Source organism: Ascaphus truei, chromosome 14 (assembly GCF_040206685.1).
Source record: "Ascaphus truei isolate aAscTru1 chromosome 14, aAscTru1.hap1, whole genome shotgun sequence".
In the NCBI taxonomy this organism is placed as follows: Eukaryota; Metazoa; Chordata; class Amphibia; order Anura; family Ascaphidae; genus Ascaphus; species Ascaphus truei.
In genome coordinates, this window is record NC_134496.1 from 47,823,336 (window position 1) to 47,847,917 (window position 24,582).

The 24,582-nt window shown below is 39.9% G+C and overlaps 1 protein-coding gene across 1 annotated transcript in view; it reads left to right on the forward strand.

Moving 5' to 3' along the window:
* Positions 1-24,582, forward strand: part of SPATA16 (spermatogenesis associated 16) — a 149,690-nt gene that overhangs the window by 45,393 nt on the left and 79,715 nt on the right. The window contains exon 3 of the mRNA XM_075569455.1: positions 20,838-21,454. Within this exon, the coding sequence (XP_075425570.1) occupies positions 20,855-21,454 (600 nt within the window). The 5' untranslated portion in view covers positions 20,838-20,854. The remainder of the gene's footprint in view (positions 1-20,837; positions 21,455-24,582) is intronic.

A 24,582-nucleotide genomic window follows, 5' to 3' on the forward strand; every position in this document is an offset into this window, starting at 1 on the left:
TTATAAATATATGTTTTATGTATTTTCATTAGAAGAGTTAATTAGTATTTAATAAAAGATTTTTTGTTTTGTATTTTAAAACCTTCTGGTATCCTATATGGTTTGGAAATTTGTTTCTATCTACTCAGATATAATTTTAAGTTGAGTGCAAATCTATGGGATTTCTTTTCGGTGGTTGTTCTTGGACCATCCTATATATAGAGTGTTTCTATTTCCCGTGCACCACTTAGAATATACAACACTTATGTATGTGGAATATTAAGGTTGAGCAGTGGTTTTCTATCTCCTATGCTGGTATGAACCTGTACAGTGCCAGGGGGTTCATCTGGACCTCGGGCACTTCCGTGCCAGGTGACCGCTTCTGGAGCAATCACCTGATGCAACTGTTGCCCCGATGCCAGTGATTAGAGTGGAAGGAGCTACTGTACATTTGTTTGGATCAGGCTGGAGAAGACAGCCTAACTGGCCCTATAAAATAAACAACAGCCCATGACGCACTCCTTGGGTTCTCAACTCCAGTCTTCAAGCCTCCCTAAACAGGTCAGGGTTTCAGAATGTCCATGCTTCAGCACAGGTGGCTCAATCAGTGGCTCAGTCGAAGACCTGGCCTGTTGAGGGGTCTTGAGGGCTGGAGTTGAGAACCCCTGAGGAACCTTAATTTGCCTTGTTTGCAATTATTAATTTTTAATATGTATTATTTTCTTCAGTAACTCAAACCGTATGAAATGTGTGAATAGATTTTGCCACATTACTGTATTTAATATCAAATATATTTGATGCCTATTATGCAACTCTTCCAGTGTTCCTATTAAGAGGATTTCAAAAGCAAAGTCATGTTACGTGATTCTTTCACAGTGTCTTTTCATATGGAAGTTCAACAAGATTTGTTTATTCTACAAAACTGACCTATTTTTGCTACTTGTATGCGTGTTGAAGTGAAATATAGCTTTCTCCCTAATTATCATCTAACCTAGCCCAAAAAGCATGCTGTTTTAATTGAGCTGCTTTCTTTCTTGCTTGGTTTTGTGCAACACAAATTAGAGCTGCCTCCTACTTGCAAATGGGTACGCTACCCTAAGGTGGAGAGGGATGATGCAGACGGGCATAAATATAGAAGACAGAAAAAAATACAGAGCCTCTGAGTCAGAGTCACCGGGAGACCTTTACAAAGCAAGTTAGAAGGGTTCATTCATCCTTTGTTTAATCTGATGTTCTGAACCAAATCTGTGGTATCTGGAGAGGAAAATAGTGAGTCACGCTACTGCATATTTTGTTATCCACTGATAGATGGAATTTAAAGTTGCAAAGCATGAAAAATCCTATATATATTTTTTTTAAATAAATCCATTCTGTATTATAAGATAATACAGTTTTTTTTTTTTAAACTCCTAATGCCATTTTTGTATTTACTGATCATACTTTGATTGCTACAGCAACCTTTTAGAAAGTAATTTCCACTTCCTCTTTTGAAACAGGCTCACACACACACACACACACACATTTTTGAGCTCTGCACTTTGGCAACAACAACGTATCACAAACAGATCTGTTGCTGTGTTTCAAACAGCAGACTGTCTATTACTCTGAAAGCTGTAATAATAATGTGTTACACTTAGTAATATATTGTTACGTATCAGCTGCCGCATTTCTCAGACTGGAGCACAAAGTTAGAAGGCGGCCATTTCTCCATAACAGGCGCACCAAACGATTGCCAGCTGAGGTAAGAATGTAGAATTATACAGTCACATGTTTTTCCTATACAAATAAGAGGGGGGGGAAGGAGGGGGGGTGTATTATGGCCGATTTAAAAGGAGTTAAGAAGTGCAAAATAAAAATATAATTTCAGAATATTTGCAGACATACAGTACGTGTGTGTCTGTGTGTAACCTATTTAAACCTGCTGTGGAAGCTATATTCTACATTCTACCTGTATCACTTTCCTTAGCAACCACACAAAACTGGGCACACATTCTCACCAACACCTACGCATGTTTATTTGTTCCATTGTTTTAGACAAAATCTAAAGTATGGTGGTATAGAGGAATAATTCATCACAGAAACCGGTTTGCCATCTTCATAAACAAGCAAACAGCAGGATTCTGTGAGCATCTTGTTTATTTTTTCTCACATTCACATTAATTCCACGTTCATGGAAAAGTGGGGGGGTTTTTTTGTCATCATCTTGCTCCCCAAAAAACAGGCCTAAAATATAGTGTGATGATGCAGAAACACTCTCTGCGTGTAATTTTCTGCAGCTCTTCTTATAGAAAATGAACAAGCATTCCCCATACAAGTAATGCAGGGGTGTGGGCAACTCCAGTCCTCAAGGGCCACCAACAGGTCAGGTTTTCAGGATATCCATGCTTCAGCACAGGTGGCTAAATCAGTCCCCGCTTCAGCACAGGTGGCTCAGAGACTGCTGAGCCTCTGATAGAGCCACCTGTGCTGAAGCTGGGATATCCTGAAAACCTGACCTGTTGGTGGCCCTTGACAACTGGAATTACCTGGAAATCCCGGGAAACGGATTCTGACTGTTCCGCCCGTCCCTAGTGACGAAGAGCGAGACATTTTAATTGAAGGAAACCACTCCAAATGAATGGCTTCTCTGTACCGGAAGATCAGCACTCCAGAAAATCAGCACATTTGGGGGTGCATGCTAGGGGGGCAATTATGCTCTGGGCAATACTGTCCATGCCATTGATACATTAACAAAAAAGGGCGTGCAGAGCGAAACTTCTTTGTCTTTTGTCACTGTTTTGTCGCAGAAATTGTATTTGTGATGGTGATGTTTTTAATTAAAAATCAAAACACACTCAGTGATAAAACGCAAAGAAGTTTGACTTAGAATGCGTGTGTGTCTGTGTGTGTGTGTGTGTCTGTGTGTGTGTGTGTGTGTGTGTGTGTGTGTGTGTGTCTGTGTGTATGTATGTGTGCTTGCCAGAACCACACAATCATCCATGACCTCATTTACACTCATTAAACATATCACCTTTTGTTCAGTTATAGTCAGGTGATACTTCAAATGTAACCCCCTTTCATGCCATTGGGTTTGTGTGTCACCTTGCTCCTGAGCATGCGCGCCAGCCCCGGCAGCTGCTACGCATGAGACAGCCACAATGACGCCCGCCGACGGCCTCGTTTGCCCACAATCACGTCACTTCCGTTACTCTACTTCCGTCACCATGAAGGTGAGAGCAAAGAAGTTTCACTTCAAAAAGCGATGGCCGGACAGTAAAGTTAGGGGGGGGGGAGAAAACATGTGCAGACCATGCAGACCAGGCAAGGAAGACTGGAGGGGTCCCACATGTCCCCTTGCACCTCACCCATCTGGGGGAGATGGTCAGTTCTATTATCGCATGCTCCTTGTTAGTGGGACCACCTGGCCTGGTGGAAACCATGTAATTGGAGAGACCTTGTAATTGACAATACAGTACATATATAATACACTAGATATCCAGCTTGTGTATACATGTCACTTTAGACACAACCTAGAACATCAGAATAAACATTACTGTCTTATTTGAAGTGCACTCACACATAAAGGGGAGGAGTACTTAGCTACATGTATGTGACATGCTTACCTGTACAGTACATGTGTGCCTTTATAAGATTACCAAACAGTATAGGCCATGCCTTCCATGTTACAGTAAGGAATCAATCATTATAAAGTGATCCTTTGCCCATTTGAGAACCATAAAACTGCTAACTAATCATAAGAAAAGTATTTTAAGCTTAAAAAGTCTCACAAATCTGAGTTCATGTCAAACCTGATTAATCATCTGAGGAAAGGGATCTAAACACCCACTGTACCCATCACTTATCTCCTATGGTTCAACCTCTGCAACCTGCTTATAGTCTTAAGCTTCACTGAAGAATCTTGCTGCTCTTTCTTCTGCCAACGATCAACCCCACTGCTTTAGATATTTACCTGGGTCCTTCAAATCTTCTTCCTGTATAAATGCATTCCAGACTTTTGATGTTAGCCATTTGCAATCATGTTAGAAATAGTCACTTTGAAATAATTTAACGTAACTTACTGCTCCAGACAGAATTGAAAATGAGAGATAACTAAATTTTATTAATAAATGTAATCGCACCACAAATGTATGATAAACTATCTGTATTGATATATCGGCTTCAAAAAAAAAAGGTGAGAGATGTTCCAAAATGCCTTTTTGGCCTTGGAAATCTATACTAATATGCTGACATTAGTGCTCACATTGTGTATGAATGTATGTGATGATATGATGTATTTCTTTTTCAGGACCATCATACAGACACTGTTCGGCTATGGTAAGACAGCCTGTGCCAGCCAAGCCTGTTGTTGGGGAGGAGGAGCCCACTGTGACCCTCTATCGGATAGAGGTCACAGAGGAGGTCACAGACGGTGCTCCAGCCACACCAGCTACACCTGCTGCTGCCCCACTAGTGTCAGGGTTCAAAGTAGTGTCTGAAATACCAGTTCAATAGCGATGCTTGTTGGTAGCTGGAACCATGAGTCCGGCTCTGTGGTGTGCGATGTAGGAAGAGAGCTCAGGAAGGAGTAGGGAGACGTGGTAGTCGGACGATCCAAGGTCAGGGTGGTTGGCAAACAGAAAAGTAGTCGATCAAGCCAAAGCTCAGAGCAGGGAGCAAGCAGCAGGGTAATAGGTAAAAAACAGAACAGGTAGCGCTGACTAGATAAAGGGCAAAAACACAATGTGAGACCTTAAATGGGGATATTGTCCACATAAAAGGGGCTGCCTAAAATACAACAACTGACCCCCTGGTCAGAATAGTAACAGAGAAAAAAAGGGTGTGTATTTGAGAGGCGCCTGAAGGTAAAAGGATATATATCAAACCAGTTGGAAGGCTCCAGGGATAGGCTCCAGACGAAAAGGTTGTGCTTAAAAAGAGACAAAAACACAATACATAGCGTAATACTGTAAGGTAAGGAGACAAACAACATGTAATACAAACAACATATATGACTAATAGCTATCAGCTGAGAGATCAAGAGGTGAGAGAATAATTAAAAAACATTTAATAAAACATATCTTAAAACAATGGACATATGAAAAATAAAAAAAGTAAATTATTGAAGGACAATGGAGATGTCAGATCGACACACTGCTGCGAACAGGTGAACTGCCCACTCACCGGACAGAAGATGTAAGCAGGCGGTGGATAAATTAGAGAGTATCCCCTCTCTGCTGCTCAAACAGCCACTGCACCCGATCAGGTCCGTAGGTGGAGAGTTGCACACGCCCGCCGGCGTGTGTGCGTGTAGCCTCTCTCGACACTCAGTGAGAGACGTGCATATAGGATCAGTAAGGCCACAGCAGATTCGCTTGATGTTTAGCAATAAGCGTCGGCTCGTATCAGCTGATTCGCCACCGGATCCACTCGAGAAAGTAGGAATAAACCTGATGCCGCAGTAGAAGTCTTAAAGGCCACCCTACGCGTTTCAAAAGCGTGCTGCTTTCTTCCTCAGGGTAATAGGTAAAGCTGGAATCAATACCAAGAGCCAGCAGCAAGTCTGGGAGTGGGGAACCTGCTTCCTGCAAGCTTGCTATGAAGCACTGGAGGACTGGACCAGTGCCTTTTTATAGGCTGCAGGAAGTCGTAATGTAGTCAGTATAGCCTGTATAGAATGCTGTCCTTGTATGCCGGTCCTTACTACCAGATGCATGCCCTGCAGCCTCACCAGCTGCTGCCCATCCTGCTGCTGTCCAGCCTGCACCCCCTACAGCACTGGAGACCATGACTGTCTTTCAAGACATGATGATGGTATACCAACGTGAGCATCTGGAAATGCAGCAGGAATGGTTCTAAGACATTTTAGCTCATCTTTCCTGTATTGAGGCCAGGACAGGCATTAATGCAGAAAGGCGGGATCAGGCAGCGCACCCAATGGGCGATTAATGCTCTTTAGCCCAGATGACCGCATCTTTAAATGTGCTCACCTGGGCAAAGCAGCAGGGGCTTGACACTTTCCGTGCCCCCACAATGCAAAGTAGCCCAGGTGAATCCCTGGAATTTTTGCCCACATCAGGAATATCCCACATTGTCAAGGCTCCACCTACTCCTTCTCCACCATCAGAGGAGATGGCCACACCCTCTACACCTGTACTGCAAACTATGCACCGTGGTAGAGCCCGCACCTGTGACTCAAGCACGGGAGGTCTTGCCCCACTGTTCTTGTTTATATATAGTTTGATTTGTTGTTTATAAATAATGTTACATTGGTTTGTTTTAATTTTACACACAGTGCCACAACTGTGTGTAAAAAAAAATGGCATTTTTCCTACATCGGTCTCTTTAAAAATCGTGTTCTCATATGTACATCCATTATTGTACACTCCTACTTTATACACATTATGTACAATTGTGGGCCACATAAACATAGATTACATTCCCTTTGATCATTTGAAAGCTTAGTATATTTAAGTCCATGAAAAACACACACACACACACACACACACATATATATATATATATTCTATGTTAGTATAACCCATGTAATGAAAGAGTTCAATCTTACACTCTGTTCATTCATACGGGTAATACCTGCCCTTTTCCCTTATAGACTATTTGTATACATAACTCAATGCTCATCAGGGAAGCTTTTGGAATGTGCTAAATATCGTTATATTATCATCATGCGCTAACGGTAATGGGCGTCTGAGGATCTCCGTTGTTAGCTCATTACATTACATTACATTAAACTGCTCGATACTATAAGATTTGCGTTTGAGTAAGCGTTAAGTCCGGTAAAATTCATTTTTACGAAAAATGCCAGGACATTGTAGCGTTAAGCACTTTTGGGATTACAAAGAAAAACCTGGCGCCAAAAGTTCATTGGATAATCCTGTACTCCTCAGGGGATCAGCACACTTGCTTGACAGGCCATATAGGGGAAAAAACACAAACAGACACAGATCATAGTGCAACACTGTAGGGTTAAAACAGGTCTACACTAATACACACACTGCACATATAACATAGAGACTCCTAGTGACTATAAAAACTATTTATTAAATAAAAAGAACTATGCCATAAAATGGTTTGGACAAATGAGAACACCGCTGGTCATCCAGATATGAAAAATCAGAGCCCTACTTACAAGCAGCAAGGCAAATACAGGCAATGCAACAAAGAGTCTTCCGGCTGCTGCTGATGTCTTTGCAGAGATGTGATTCCTGCTGCACCGTGACTCTCGTGCTGACTCTCCCTCCAGGGGTTAACAGGAACAGTGGCAGTGTTGGAGGCCTGCTTGTGGGGCTCACAGCTCTCCTCCACGTGAGGCTGCTCTCCTCACTTCCTCCTCCGGTTACACAGGCTGTCTCAGCGTGCCTGCACGCGAGTGTGCACGTGCCCTGATTCGGCAGTCTGTGGTAGCAGACGTGAAGGTTTTGATAGCTGTGAAGCGTGGCCCCAGAGCAGGTTGAGGATTAGAGGATTAGGTGTTGCAAATGCAAAGCCTTTGCATTTGCAACACCTAATCCTCTAATCCTCAACCTGCTCTGGGGCCACGCTTCACAGCTATCAAAACCTTCACGTCTGCTACCACAGACTGCCGAATCAGGGCACGTGCACACTCGCGTGCAGGCACGCTGAGACAGCCTGTGTAACCGGAGGAGGAAGTGAGGAGAGCAGCCTCACGTGGAGGAGAGCTGTGAGCCCCACAAGCAGGCCTCCAACACTGCCACTGTTCCTGTTAACCCCTGGAGGGAGAGTCAGCACGAGAGTCACGGTGCAGCAGGAATCACATCTCTGCAAAGACATCAGCAGCAGCCGGAAGACTCTTTGTTGCATTGCCTGTATTTGCCTTGCTGCTTGTAAGTAGGGCTCTGATTTTTCATATCTGGATGACCAGCGGTGTTCTCATTTGTCCAAACCATTTTATGGCATAGTTCTTTTTATTTAATAAATAGTTTTTATAGTCACTAGGAGTCTCTATGTTATATGTGCAGTGTGTGTATTAGTGTAGACCTGTTTTAACCCTACAGTGTTGCACTATGATCTGTGTCTGTTTGTGTTTTTTCCCCTATATGGCCTGTCAAGCAAGTGTGCTGATCCCCTGAGGAGTACAGGATTATCCAATGAACTTTTGGCGCCAGGTTTTTCTTTGTTTTCACTTTCACTTTCTCTGTCAGTACTGACAGTATTACTAGGCAGCCTTTATATATATATATTTTGCAATTGTCACACTGGTGTTTTAGTCTTTAGCGCTTGTGCACATTTTTTCTTTTTCACACTTTTGGGATTACGATACATTAAATTCAGATAACGCAACATTAAAAAAACTAGAGACCTTCTGAGGTCTACCCCTTAGGCCTATAATTATTTTGCGGTGCTACTGCATAAGATGATGTCCAGCACGGGCTATAAAGGTGTCTTTTAGAGCCCGGAAGGTGTCTTATAGAATAGCACAGCTTAGTAAACATGAGCTTTAATGTTGAAATACATAATGAGCAGAATGGTTCTATGCTAAAAACAGTAACAATGTCTAGCAGAAATATGTGTTTAAATGTATATGTATTGTGATTCAGGACCCTGGACAGAGCAATGGATTTGAGTCACCAAGGCCCTGCTCAGAACATCAGACACAGTAAAATATAGCTTTTCTTTCCCAGAAGGGAGTACAGATTCTTGATCTCAGTTTTCCTGACTATCCTTTGCCTCTGTGACACATTGCACCACAACGACTGCTCATTATAACTACAACATGTACCTCTCAACAACAAATCCCTAAGATAATTTATTGTGCATCCAAATAATTAAATCTAATTTCTCCCACTTTCTTCTTCTCTGCCCTTTAAAGAAGGAGGTGAGAAAAACAGATCAGTCTGACTGCACTGCAACCCAGAATAAAAATAAAACTTAACCTTTACTAGTAGAGAAACAGTATGAAGAAACAAACGTAGTGGTGGCACATTATAAAAGCAAAGTGTCCCTGTAGACTTGTAAGCACCGTGGTATGACACCAAAGACGGGGTACCTGAAATTCCCCCTGGCTGGCAACCCAGAACTAATAGACGGTAGTGATGAGTGTAGGCTAGGACAGTGGTGCTCAACTCCAGTCCTCAAGACCCCCAGCAGGTCAGGTTTTAAGGCTATCCCAGCTTCAGCACAGATGGCTCAATCAGTGGCTCAGTCGAAGACATCACAGGTGGCTCAGTCTTTGACTGAACCACTGATTGAGCCACCTGTGCTGAAACTGGGATATCATTCAAACCTAACTTGTTGGGGGTCTTGAGGATTGGAGTTGAGCACCCCGGGCAGGAAGATGGGACTTTAAGGAATGTACCATGATGTCCGTAAAGATTTGTCATTATCTATAATGAAAACAGGAGCACCAGTAGAATGTCAGCACTATTTCAGATGCTTAACTAAGCACCTATCTTAACTAAGTATGTATATATATATATATATATATATATATATTTAGTTTATATATATATATATATATATATATATATATATATATATATATATATATATATATATATATGATTTTATATATTTTAAGTATAGTGTATATTAGTTAAGCTATGGTGGGTAAAAAAAAAGTGACAAAAACCATCCACAGCGAAGCATATAGCAAATGGAAATATTACTGTATGCTCATTTGCATGTCTTAGACAGCTCTGCAACCCCGCCTTTCACCATTATCACCCTGCACACAGCACGTCCACTGCAGCAAGGGATTCTGGGAAATGACATGCAAATGAGCACACAATGCCACCTTTTGCTTCAAAACCATATAGACATATATATATATATATATATATATATATATATATATATATATATATACCCACACTCTTAAAATGCTCCTTAAATACTAAAAGTGTTGAATTCTATTTCATCATTACCCTTGGAAAGATGGCATTAAGGAAAAAGATCTTTCAGGAGAATGGAATTGGGGACCTACAAAAAGCTTGTAGAAAATCATATATAAGATATTCTACAGCCGCCTCAACAAGAGATGAGGTATGATGACCTTTTTAACAATATGTGGCACATTTTGGTCTATTTTATAAACCATTAATACTTGAATAAAACATACTCTTACTTTATTTGGGTAATTCATAAATTGAAGACAAAGATGAAATCCCATCAATATGAGTGATACCTGTCACTCTTTAGTCCTAAAAAATATTGTTGCTAAGTAACAGCATAATTCCCATTTTGTGAGCACTTGTCTAAAGTTACCTGTTCCCTTTTACTGCTACAATAGGGAGAAGTAGTAAGAGCATATATTGTAATGAGGATTTTATCAGAATACATTATTTTTTTAATGCATAAGAGGACTAAGAGCTTCTCACCCACTATGCTACACAAACTTTGGCTTTCAAATACTTTTAAAATTAATCTTCTAAGGGCAATTATGAGCCAAACACAAGGATCACTCGATGTTACACACAATGTACTCTCCCGTGGAACAGCGTGTAACATGTGCTAATCGGAATGTTTAATTCAGAAAGCTGCATTGAGTGTGCACATGAATAACGGGAAATGTTTCTGCTCTTTTCCATCAATCCTTTTTATATGTAAGCAGCAATATCACTTAAAGGAATAACATGAACATTCTCTAGAGATATTGTTTGTAAATGAACCTCAGACCATTAAAAAAAATAAAAGACCCCAGATGCCACTATCACTGCCTGGAAATCAAAAAATCTATTCTGTTGGATCAGTTAGACTATTATTATCATCATTTATTTATAACGTGCCAACATATTGCATAGCGCAGTACAAAATTAAAATCAAACATTAAAGATAAAGAACAGACTGCATTGTTTTTAAATATTTATTTTATTTTACTTTTTATTACAGGTTATAAGCAGAGGGTCTCCTGAGCTGAACCCCGTTAATTTCAGAGGTGCTGCTTCCAGAGATACTTACCTCTGTAGGGGGTGCCGGTATCCCTGTGCAGCTTAAATGTTCAGGTCACGCTGGCTAAAAGGAAGCTCTCTATTGGCCCATGTGACATGTAAAGCCGCCATTATGTTAGGCACACAGATCCCTGGCTGCAGCAATAGCGACACAGCTACGGAGCTATCTCTGGAATTACAGGGTGCCCTGAGCTGAAACTAACACAGTTCAATTGCCGAGACTACCTACTTTGAATTCCCACAAGCTCCTTCTTTTTTATGCTACAGTACACCTGAATAGGAGACTTGGGGAGTTGTTCATTAAACGGTGATAGTGCCCATTGGTGCATTGTCACATGGAAACTATATCTATAAAGAGTTAGCCCCAAAATTGCATTTTACATTGACACATGTGCCCCTTACTTCTTTCTCTTTATAGTTGAATACACAGTAGAATATGGTAAGCAACCACAAAGGTTCCACAACCTCCTAACAAGTGGAGCCAGATAACGTGTATAAAATGGAGGTTATACACCATAAGTCAATATCTGATCAAATCCTAGAAACACTTCTTCATCTGAGTAATTCACTTCTCTGAAGGGTCAGCGGATTGATCTGATGGATATAAAGTGTATTCCTTTTTGTACCAAGTGAAGACACCGAACAGATACATAAGTATAATTTTTGTTGGTTTCATCGTTGCCCCTGCACCGGACCCCGCTCTCTTCCCCACAACAATTAAACTGATTGTCGGGGGAGAGCACAGGGCCTCTGTAATTATCTCTTACTTGGTCCGGCGGCATCTCCCGGCATCTCCTCTCCTACAGCGTCCCGTCATCACGGTGCTGCGATGTAAAATGGCATCGTGTTGCCATGACATTGCGACGTCACATGGCATCGCGTTTTCATGACGTGACACCACATGGCACAGTGACATCACGGGACGCCGAAACGTCATGACGCTGTGGCATCTGAGGAGAAGATGCTGCGCTGGACCAGGTAAGAGGCCTCACAAAAGCTGCTGCACTGAGTCCCAAAAAGTCAGTCCTGGCCACAGCCATTGGGCTGCCGGACAGTTGGCCACAGCAGATGACCCTGGGAGTCTGGCGGATTCTTGGCCATTTTGAGTAATGCCGATAACTGCAACCTATGATCTTAACCTCTAATCCTAACCTTAACCCAAAATTCCTAATGCTAACACCTAATCTTAACCTTAGTTCCAAACCCTAAATTCTGATCTTAACCCCTAAGCATAATACTACTAACCTTAATCCCTAACCCAAAAAAGCCTAACCCCTAACCATAATATTCCTAATGCTAACCCTAACATGTAACCCTAAAAAGACTAAACCCTGCGGAAAAATGGCCAGTGGCGAAATGGTCACTGTGAATTACCCCACAGTGGCTAAATGGCCAAGCGAAATGTCCCATTCTTTCATTTTTTAACACCTCCCTATGCTGCTACGTTACAAAACTACTTAGTTTTCCTTGACGATAAATAGCACAAGGATCGTATTCTAAATTTAAATGAACCTCAAATAAATACATTTCTTTTGGCTTTATATAGAGAGATCTCTGCAGCCCATAACATAGCATTTATAAGATGCTCCATCAATAGCAAAAATTACTTTTTAATGTAAAAATGATTTGCTCGCAGAAGTAAAACATAGAATTTCCTGTTGATGTTTTCCAAATATTCGCAAAAGATTTGCATTTAAACTCATTACAAAGGCATACAGTACTTCCTGTTTTCTCTGCTATAAGCACAGGCATTATTTAAAAATAAATCTGTGCTATGAAAAATTTGCAAAGGAAGTGCAAATTCTAAATAGCTGTTTCATTACTTGCTTAAAGTTTTAAAAGTGCCATATATATACGCATGCAGAGTTTAAAGCCTCAATTAAACAGTTATGGCAATGCATCGTGTTCCTATAATATGTTTATTGCAATTGTTTAAAAGCAAGAAAAAACAGGACACTTGAAATATAAATATACAATGTATATTAGATACAGCTATTCTTCAATGGGGCTTCTTATTTTTTATATCCACTCTCTTTACTCACTAAAAAGTCAAATAGCTTATTATAAATGTCATTCTTTGAAAGTACAACACTGCAAGTGGCCTCCTTTAACTGAACGTCGTAAAAAAAACTCCTTTCTTAATAAATATTAATTTGACAGGCCACCATTTAAGTATTTGATTCTGCCACTCTTCCATAATTTAGAGATACTTGACCTGACAATCCAATGATAATCCAACATATATTTAAAATATTAAAGAGGGTTAATGGTCACCATGTTAGGAGACTATGGTTGAGTAGCAAGTTTTGACATTATGTCCTTGTTTGTTGGTCATCCTTCTACATCCAAGTAGGAAAATGGTTTACTTATGTGTGTTTTATATTTTTTAGGAATTGTGAGATTTTTTGGGGTTACCTTATTCATATCACAGGTAAATAGCCAAGGTCAAGTGTCAAGTGGACATGCATATTAATGCCCTTATTCTGTGCAATGCCAGAGAGCCTATCCGGCTTCATTGCATGAAATTCTCCGCGGAAGGTTCCCGTGTATTGAGGCCAGATTGGCACGCTCATGCTATATAGAATAAGGGACTACGTTTGTATAATCTCCTATTTCATTTGGTGTGTATTGTGCAATCCAAAACTGGTAATTATCAAAGTGGAATAAATTCCACAACAAACCAATATTAACATTATAGAATAATGTTCAACCATGACAAAAAGGAAACAGGAAAAAAAACAGACGACAATGTAAAGATGATTTATTAACAGACTAATAAAATTAGGTTTCAACTTTCTGGTCAACTCCTCTATTACACCACTGTACTCTCAGTACTGCAATACAGAGATCATATGACTATGCTGCAGTAGTTGATTATCTTGGGATCGACTCAATTAGCAAATTAGAAGCAAAATGATAAATATGAGATCTTCTCTTAATCAAAAACATACACCATTTAATATCACTTTAACAAGCAAATTATGTACTCTGATATTTAATCCATCAATGTTCAATATATAATACAGAAATAATAATCTCTCTAAATATATGAGAACAGAATCTGAAACATTGACACTGTGGTTTTGGATGGAATCCAGTCCTGTTTAGAGTTATATGGTCCAATTTTGCATTTGAAGACATTATCAGCGGAAACAATCCAGTACAAATAATTAGGGAGATATTTGTTATTCAACCATTACAGTTCGTTAGGACAGAGGTGGCCAACTACAGTTTTCAAGGGCAACCAACAGGTCAGAATGACTGAGCCACCTGTGCTGAAGCATGGATATCCTTAAAACCTGGCCTGTTGATGGCCCTCAAGGACTGGAGTTGGTCACTCCTGTGTCCAGAGGATGGCTTTAATTCAAAATGGAAGTGTCTGTAAACACTGCAAATAATGTGTGCTTTGAAACAATATTTGCTATTTTTGGGAAAAACTATAGAAAAGAAATGCAGCCTTGTGCATAAAGATGGCTTTAATTATCTAGGGCACTTGTATGTATGTATATATGTATGTATGTATGTATGTATGTATGTATGTCTTTATTTATATAGCTCCATTAATGTACATAGCGCTTCACAGCAGTAATACACGTGACAATCATATAAATAACAAATAATACACATAGCAGATCATGGGAATAAGGGCTTCAGACATAAAAGTAACATTTTGGAAGAGGAGTCTCTTCTCCGAAGAGCTTACAATCTAATAGTAAGTGAACATGGACAGTTGGTAAAGAAGAAGTGTAGGGCTCAAGGCTGGAAAATATCTTATCCCAGCCAAACAAAGTACTTCATGTACTGTACTGTAGCTTTTGTCCGGAAATTAATAACTATCAGAACCTTGGTTAGTTCCCAAGTTACGTTTGACAACTTGCTCATCAATCAGCCTTTATAGTGTTGTCCCATTTAGAAAGCTGCACTAGAATTGAAATTATTTAAAGGGTTTCTTATGGGGTCATATCTAAAGATTGGCGATTTTGTTTACATTTTTTAATTTATTTCATTTTTGTTGGATTTGGACGTATCTCGGATCAGCCGGTTTCCTTTGGTTTCCGCGGGTCAGTCTCACACGGCAAATCCGCAGCTTTCGGATTTTTTATTTTGTTTTAGAGCAATCCGAAATCTGTGGCTGGATTCTTAAAAATCCATCCAGATGTCATCCAATGGTGAATTTGGGAATATCCAGACAGATTTTTGTAGTTCTCAATCTGCAGACGGATTTTGGTATTGGGGACGGATTTGGTTTAAAAAAGAAATCTGGAAAATTCTGTGAAACTGATTTGGACTGGTTCACCCATCTCTAAATCATATCTAGCTCAGGGAAAAGCAACAGAAATGCCAAAGTTGCACTGAGGTTTTTAGAAAACCCCAATTTTAATGGCCCTTGCAAAAAAAAACCTGATCATATAAATAATTGTCAGGGAATGTTACCAAGACGTTGTTTTTTGTTTCACTATATGCAGTATGTGAATATCTTTAATGAGAAATAATTACCTACATTGCAGATTGATCCATTCTGCTGTAATCGATTGCCTAATATTCTAGTGGGGCTATCGAAATGACCGCCTTCTGACTGTGCGGCAGTCTGTGAACTGCTACGGCTGCAATGTAACATTTTAATACTTAGTGTAACATATTATTGTTACATCTTTCAGAGCAATTGATACCATCTGCTGTTTGAAACACAGCAACTGATCTGTTTCTGATACTTTGTTGCCAAAGGGCAGAGCTCAAAAGGGGGCGTGTGTCAGATCCTTTTTTTAAAGAGAAATTGGATGGAACTTTCTAACTGCTATAGCAACTAAAGGATGATTAGTACATTTAACCAAATCCTTAAAAATAGCATTAGGAGTTGAGAAAACAACGGATTTATAACAATAAAGAAAACGTATAGGATCTTGCACGTTTTTCTGCTTTAAGTCTGCAGTCATTTAGCTTACTGTGTGAATTGGACCTTTTCTTTGGTTATTCCTTAAAGCTTGTTCTCTACTCGCTAACTCCATCTGGTCAGCAGGGATTTTTTGGTGGAATCCCTTAGGAGAATGTGTGTATTATCATTTCTTGAACACAACCTTACATTTTCTCTGCAATCAAGCTTGGCCTGACTCACAACTTGGACATGTAGTAACTGACACGAGGAATAGGTCAAGCTTTTGATGGCGTTTGATATACATAACCTGGAGACGTTTTCCTTCACTTTTTATTTCATTTTGCTATGCTTGTTTCAGAAAAGGTACTTTTATACCACTCTACAAATAGCCACACACAAATATTTACCACAATTCCTTACTACAGTATATGTCAACAAATAAAAATACCACTTGTGAGCACATTCACGTGTCCCCATTATCTCCTAGTACAGGGGTGCGCAAACTTTTTTCTCTGCTCCCCCAGTGCTCGCACCCCCCCCCCCCCCCCCCTTACGTTGTGTAAAGCGTCAAATAATGCAGCGGGGTCAAATGACATCACGTGACCCCGCGGTGGCACTTGACGCTGCGTTGCCATGGCGACGCTTCACCTGAAGCCGTCTGAGCCAAGGTAAGTGAGTTACAGAGGCTTCGTGCGGTCCCGGCATTTAATTTAAAAGCCTTGGTGAAGAGCGCTGGGCCTCTGTAACCGCCGCATCCCCCCCCTGTAAAATCTCGCACCCCCAGCCCCCCCCCCCAGTTTGCGCACCCCGGTCCTAGCATATAACGCTTCCACTGCAGCCAGGGATTCTGGGAAATGATATGCAAATGAGCACACAGTGTCACCATTTGCTTCTTATCCATTTTAACATGGACCCCTATAAGCTTATGCCTGCCGAATTACACAGCTTTTCAGCACAGCCTGACTGGTTATATATGTCAAAAGGAATTATATTTTAATGTAAGGCCGATTTCTCTCTAATTCACATAATACGACACCATGTCTTATGATGATCTCCTTGTGAGGCTAAAAGCTGCAACTTTACTAAACCTCTTGGATTCCAGAGGTACCTCCAGCCCTTTGTGTATTCAACAGATTATTACAATGTTTGAATGTTGGGGTTTAAATGTATTGTTGTTTTGACAAGGTACACACCTGCTTTTCCATACCTTTTCAATGTCCTGCATATCACATTTATCCACTAGAGGTATTGCAAAAGTAAAGATTAATATTGTGTTAGTATAAAATAGTTTCAATAAATTGGAAAATAGACAAAATTAGGTTCATCATATAAAGGCCAAATACACTATGTAAGCAATTGAGAGACTGGCATTGAAAGGTCTCAATCTTAATTGCATCCTGTTTTGATATTTCAAACAACTTTTTACTCTGGTAAAGATGATGGAATGGTAAATCATCATCTGAAAGCACATTCCATTATACTTGATTAAAATGTTCAATGCCCTAATATTTTGATTGACATATCCATATGTGTGTTGTTATAATTCACTTTAGGGAGTTATTCATTTAGATTTTCAATGTATTGATTAGGCAACATTGTTAACAGGAATCTGAGGATTCATCCTTAAAATGTTCTTTACGGTGTTTTTTTGTTTATATAACTAGTATGGGTAGCAATAAATAGGTAATGCTGATTTATAAATACCCTACAGAAATAATGGTTATGGAATGATACAAAAATGATAAACAACAATAAGGCCAATACAGTGAGAAATAACCCCGAATGAAGTGGTGGCATCTCGGGAAATGTTCTTCACATCGCAGCCTGCATCTCCTAATTACCAGCGGTACAAACCCTCGCACCAGCTATTATCTCTCACTGCCTCAGTCAGGGCTGCATGCTCTGCCGGGGAGAGATTTATATGCTGGTATTTACAGTTACTATGATAAAGTTGGGAATGATGCTTATTTCAACATAAAAAAAAAACCGAGTGTTCTAACACACTACCGTTCTTAGAATGTAATGTTTCAAAAAGTCCCTGAGCTTCTATAGAGAGACTGAGCCCGGGGTTGATACGGTATTGCGAGTTTCTGTTGTTAAGCTTAGTTAGTGTTGCCTTACTAACTTATTTCAAATAGAGAAGTGTCTGCTATAAAATAATCACTGAAAAATAAGAAAGAGGAGCAAGAGTCTGACTCTTGATAAACGGCAGTTTTCAGGCCAAAACATCGAGTCTTGGGTGTCAGCCTAATATTTTTCTATGATCTGTGGTAAGGATACTTTTTGTATATTGTATGTTGATGTTGTATGTATTTGATTTTTCTATATACACGTTGTACGTTTACTTTTTTGATTACTTGAGTCTTTGACTACGATCTGCAATGTTGTATTCGGGTCAATATACCCTTTGAACATTTATTTGGTGTCTTGTTATTTATGTGACTTTTCATTGCTTATCTTTCATGGTTTTCAGTGTTTTGGGGTGGGATTTAGAGATACCAGCTTGAGCAATTGTCAATTTTGTGCAATGAGTTCTTATTTTTTGTTACATTTGTCCCTTTGCATTACCAGTTGTGAACTCTGTGATGTTACATCTTATGGTTTAAATTGCAATAAAAGAATCCCCATTTTTCTCTGCTAGTGCTTAACCTACACAACCCCAACTCAGACACACATACTGTATTACCGTGGCTAACTGAAAACTGCTGCATGGACCATTTGAGGGGCGACTTTGCCAAAAGCTATTTAGATAATAAATCTTTGTCTTATTCAAATTAGTAGAGTGTTATTTTCTGGGTTTTAGCACGATAGAGACAAAGAGTATTGCTGGCATTATATTAATTGTAATCACAATAGTGTCAGGTTAAAAAACAATGCTTGAAGTAGGTGCTTACACGGAGCCCTGACTAGTGCCAAAGAAATAGTTATCAATAATAAGTGGAGATTAGATATAATATTAGATATAAGATTAGATATAATAAGATATAATAAGATAAACTCTTGTTTATATATATATATATATATATATAACTATATATATGCTGTGACCATGCAGCAAGCTTAAGCCTATAGGGAACCATGTTAAAAATGGTTATTGAGGCAAAAAGTGACACTGTGTGCTCATTTGCATGTCATTTCCCAGAATCCCTTGCTGCAGTGGAAGTGCTGTATGCTGGGTGATAATGGGGAAAGGCGGGGTTGCAGACCTGCCTAAGACATGCAGATGAGCATACAGCTATATTTGCATATTTGCTTTCCTGTGGAGGGTTTTTGTCACTTTTTTTACTCACCATAACTTAACTCAGTATTATGGTTTAGCCTATCCCATAGCCTCTCTTGCATTCCCAGTAAAATCAACCCCACACTGATGAGACCCATCAAGGTCGAAACAGCTGTCTGTGGGTGGTTTTCTGGGTATGCACCTTAACCCTGGCTGTGCTCAAAGCTGTGACCATGCAGCAAGCTTAAGCCTATAGGGAACCATGTTAAAAATGGTTATTGAGGCAAAAAGTGACATTGTGTGCTCATTTGCATGTAATTTCCCAGAATCCCTTGCTGCAGTGGAAGTGCTGTATGCTGGGTGATAATGGGGAAAGGCGGGGTTGCAGACCTGCCTAAGACATGCAGATGAGCATACAGCTATATTTGCATATTTGCTTTCCTGTGGAGGGTTTTTGTCACTTTTTTTACTCACCATAACTTAACTCAGTATTATGGTTTAGCCTATCCCATAGCCTCTCTTGCATTCCCAGTAAAATCAACCCCACACTGATGAGACCCATCAAGGTCGAAACAGCTGTCTGTGGGTGGTTTTCTGGGTATGCACCTTAACCCTGGCTGTGCTCAAAGCTGTGACCATGCAGCAAGCTTAAGCCTATAGGGAACCATGTTAAAAATGGTTATTGAGGCAAAAAGAGACACTGTGTGCTCATTTGCATGTCATTTCCCAGAATCCCTTGCTGCAGTGGAAGTGCTTTATGCTGGGTGATAATGGGGAAAGGCGGGGTTGCAGACCTGCCTAAGACATGCAGATGAGCATACAGCTATATTTGCATATATATATATATATATATATATATATATATATATATATATATATATATATATATATATATATGTATGTGTGTGTGTGTGTGTGTGTGTATGTGTGTGTATATATATGTGTATGTGTTTGTGTGTATATATATATATATATATATATATATATATATATATATATATGTATGTGTGTATATATATATATATATATATATATAAACAAGAGTTTATGTCTTATTATATCTAAGCTATATATAATCTATATATACATATACTGTGTGTATAAATGTGATTTCAGTGAAAGTGAAAAAATATATAAAAAGGTGCAGACGAATAAGGTTTGCAGCTTCAACCCCATAGTGGTTTGCTCCCTCAATCCTCGTGTTGTCTCAGTTGTCCAAGGAGAAGGGGAGTGCAGGTATATGAAAAAAACAACACACCACCAAAGTGCAATATGTCTGATGTTTTAAGGAAACAGCCTTCTTCCCCAATTCCAAAGAAATTTGTAAATTTTTTAGACATTTACACAGTCGCAAATAACTACCTTCTTGTGTGTTTATTGTTTATTTATTAAGTAACATTCTGAGCATCAGTAAATTCAACAAGAGCCTGCCAAAAATCGCAACTTTTGGCACAACATGTATTTTAATTGGCTTATTTCCCAGGAATCTCCGGTGTGTTCACAAGTATCTCCCCGTGGAGTATAAGTAACTGTTGGGAGGTACATAGGTTCAATGGGTACTCTACAAACCAGGACTTTCTGCCTCTCACGCTCATATCCCACAAATATTATGGCCAAACGGACTTTGGAGACCTGTGGAAGAACAGATAAGCCCAGTTTCAATAAAAGAAGCCCTGAGACTGAAATCATATCTGAAAACCAAAATGTGGGGAAAGGATAGGGTAGTCTTTGAATTAACCAAAATCTGCTGCTGGGTTTTCATACAGTATGTGTCCAAAATATTATTTGGCTTTTGTGTGTCGCAATTTGTGTTCTATCATTTTCAGTCTGTGGAAGGTAACCACATTTTTTTTTAAATTAGGTTTTCTTCAATGAGGAATGGACTTGGAAGAGGTTGCGGGTCGTGCGGGAAGAGCTACCACATACCAAACAGCCGCTTCAGAGAGCGTAATATCAAGTAGCGATGGCACGAAAGAAATGACGTCAGAGAAAGCCGGGGAACAGCAGATTGTACAAGAAAAGGACAGCGAAAAACTAGAAGCTGATGAAAGAGCAACGGTTCCTGGATGCTTTGGGGGAAACCGCACGAATGTTTTGCAAGCCTCTGCTCTTAAGCGGAAATCAGACGGCGACAAACAGCTCGCTGTAGGAAAAGGGGCCCGAGTATTTGAATTAAACAATCACATAGTTGGGCTTCTCCAGCCTCGTATCCCCTTGAAAAATATAATGGATTTGGAAATGAAGTTAGTCTATGTTGATGAGCAGGACATCGCATATGAGTTTATCGAGTCCCCGGTGGCTTCCAACGCACAATCAACATGTCGCGCTGCTGAAGAAGTAGGCTCTGTGAGAGCACTTAATTACAGCTTTCTGCCTGAAACTGACAAATGGATTCAAGTAGCATTAAAGGAAGCCAGCACGTGCTATAGGCAGAAGAAATATGCAATAGCAGCGGGACGGTTCAGAACAGCACTGGAGGTACCAGATTTCATTCTCCCATTTAACTCAGATTATACATTGTATTATTAACCCATTTACTGTTTAAAGGAGAAATTCCCTTTAATTTATTTTTTTCAATCCTTTTTTTATTTTTATTTTTTATTACGTTTGAAACAGGGGGCCTCTGCAGCGGAATCCCATTCACTTCAGCTCTGGGGACCCCCTGCTTCCAGAGATATTTACTTCCAAAATGGGTGCCGGTATCTCCTGAGTCACGTGGGCCAATAGGAAACTGTACCGGGTGGCATCCCAGCTTCCTATTGGCCCACAGGGCCCGGCAACTTTGAAAAGCGGCCATTATGTGAACCATTTATGTGAGCGGGGAGCGGTTACCGGCACCTGCTATGGAGGTATGTCCAGAACCAGGGGGTCCCCAGAGATAAAATTAATGGGGTTCAGCCACGGAAACACCCTGCTTCAATACTGTAGCAGGGTCTACAATCCCTGGCATTTTTAATCCCTTTGAATTACAGCTGTAACCAGACTTGCTGTAATCAGAGCCACGGCAAAAAAAACAAGCAAAGGGCTGTGGCTCCGGGGGACCGTAAAAGATGTGGCTGCTTGTGGGGGGTGGGGGGGTTGGTTCTTCCTAATGAGAACCACCACGGAGAGATTTCCTGCTGCCGTATCCATGGTCGGGATGCTGCAGCTTCTCTGGCAGCACGAGCATTAAGTCTCGCTCCATCCGTACATCCCAATGTTTTGTAGGCTTCTCTTAGGATAATAAACTGTGCTGCTTGAGCAAGGAATAGTTTTGGGAGGACTTTTTTTTAAAATATCACTCCGTCTTTTTTGTACTATTTTATTTAAGTATTACTCTACTCTTTAAAATTACTTTAGCATAGTAAAAACAGCCTTATTTTACTAATATCGGTGTTCTCCATTATACTAATCTACAAATACACAGCAAATGTATTGTTTACCTTTGATTTAGTTCAGAGGGGCACAACATTTTTAACCGGTGTCCCCCTGCCTGCCTACCTTCTGGCTCACGCCCCCCTCCTCCTCAGCTCTGGCGTCAAATGACGTCACAGGTCATGTGACCCCCACAGCGTCATTTGATGCCGGTTACCATGGTGACACGTCACCGAAGATCAGATAGGAGAAGCTGCAGAGGCCTCGTGCGGTCCCCCCGGGATTTAATTTAAATGCCTTGGGGGAGAGCGCGGGACCTCTGTAGCCACCACGCCCCCCTTGAAAATTCTCCCGCCCCCCTTGGGGGGCGCACCCCACACTTTGCACACCCCTGATTTATTTCACGCTCTCTGTTTTCACTTTAACATCAGGTACACGTAGAGGAAAAACTGTTAACTAAGTAATAGGATTTGTACTATCTATACTGTGTTTATTCTACTTTCGAATGAATGTGTTAGAGAAATTGTAAGAACATGTTCAGCAGAAGTGCACCAAGAATCAAACCCTTGTTGAATGAGTCTGATTGCTCCATCCATTGTAATGTGGTAACATTCTTATTTTGGCAGTGACACATTATACAGAAAAAGGAGCACTCACATTGGACCATAGCACAATGCGTAAAACCAATACACAATCACATCTTCAAATGTTAGAGAGAGATCCTTATGTAAACCTACATATTTTTTTTAAAACACCTTTTTATTGTTGGAAGTGCCCAGGTCAAAAAATGAAATCTAAAATAAAATAATATTATTAAGATGCCTATCCAGCACCGAAATGGTTAAAAGACCTGACAGAGGCCATTTAAATGCCTTTCTCTTCTTCCTGATACTGTGAAGGTCAATTCTGTGGTGACCCCGGCACTGAAATACAACAGCATGCATCATGGTCCGCCCTTTATTTGTCACATTGAAAGCATTAGCAAGAAAGAAACATATAATGTTAAACTGTGCACAACGTGGCAGCCCTTTCTTATTGTATGTACCTTTCTTATTATTCCTTTCAGTGACAGGCCCTTCATGTAAAGAATGCTTTGGCACGCTCCGCGAGTATTTACATCTCTCCTGTTCTTCACAATTTTATTCGGTATGTTTCAGCAAAAATCAGACATGTGTGATACAATGTGCACACGGAATGAATAGACTTTGGCCCCAATATGATTGCTGCCTGTTTTTATTGGCGGTTTAATATTTTAGCATTTTGGTTAGTGTTTGGTTGACGGTTAGATTGTGGCATCTTTTGTGATCTTCCAGCAGTAGTTTGACATGCCTCTGAATTCCTGTGTTTTAGGCAAAATGCAACACATTTATTTAATTGATTTATTTCATAACAGATTTGGGAAATACCAATATTTGCACATCTCTGTCCAGTCTTCACCTGCAATATAAGAAAGTGCAAGAAAGAGGCGTGCTTGACAAGGGGGGCATTGGACACCCCAAATGTTATCTCTCCGTGTTTCCTGGCACGTTTTGTAAGCACAGAGTAGCATTTCTTATCTTTGATGCAGGTTCAGTGTATGTTGTGAAAATAGTTCTTTAGATCCTTCAAGATTGAGGCAGGTATCTTTGTTCCAATAAACGTTTATTCTTTAGAGACAGAAAGCGTATTACAGGCATACAAATATAGTACATGTTCAGAATGGGAACTAATCAGCATGATGGTATTTCTTAGTTCTGATCTCTCTATGTCCAAGAAAATCCTTTATATAATTTTTTCCTATAACCAGCTATTACAGTTACTCCTCTTTCTCGCGATCAACCAGATTATACATAGCAATTAATATTAATAAACAGTAAGACAACATATTTGCATGTTTAGCTGCTATCTTTTAGACATTCATGGTAGAACAAGGTTTCCCTATAATTTTACCTCCAGACATCCTTGTGAGATGTCTACTCATGCTATCAATATCTGTTCTGACAAACTTCTCTTATTCCAGACTGATTTAACTGTTCTTTGTATCTCTAGGATTAACGATGTTCCTAATCTCGAAAGACGATCTTTATTATCCTACCAATATTCCTATTTCTAAAGATGCCTTTGTCATATTGATTTAACTGTCTAACTCCTTTCACATTCCAAACTCATGAGCTCTTCTGTGTAGAATTTCTACCCAACTTACAAAATCCTAATTATAATTACCAGTATATATATATATATATATATACAGATAAAATAGAAGCTAATTAACA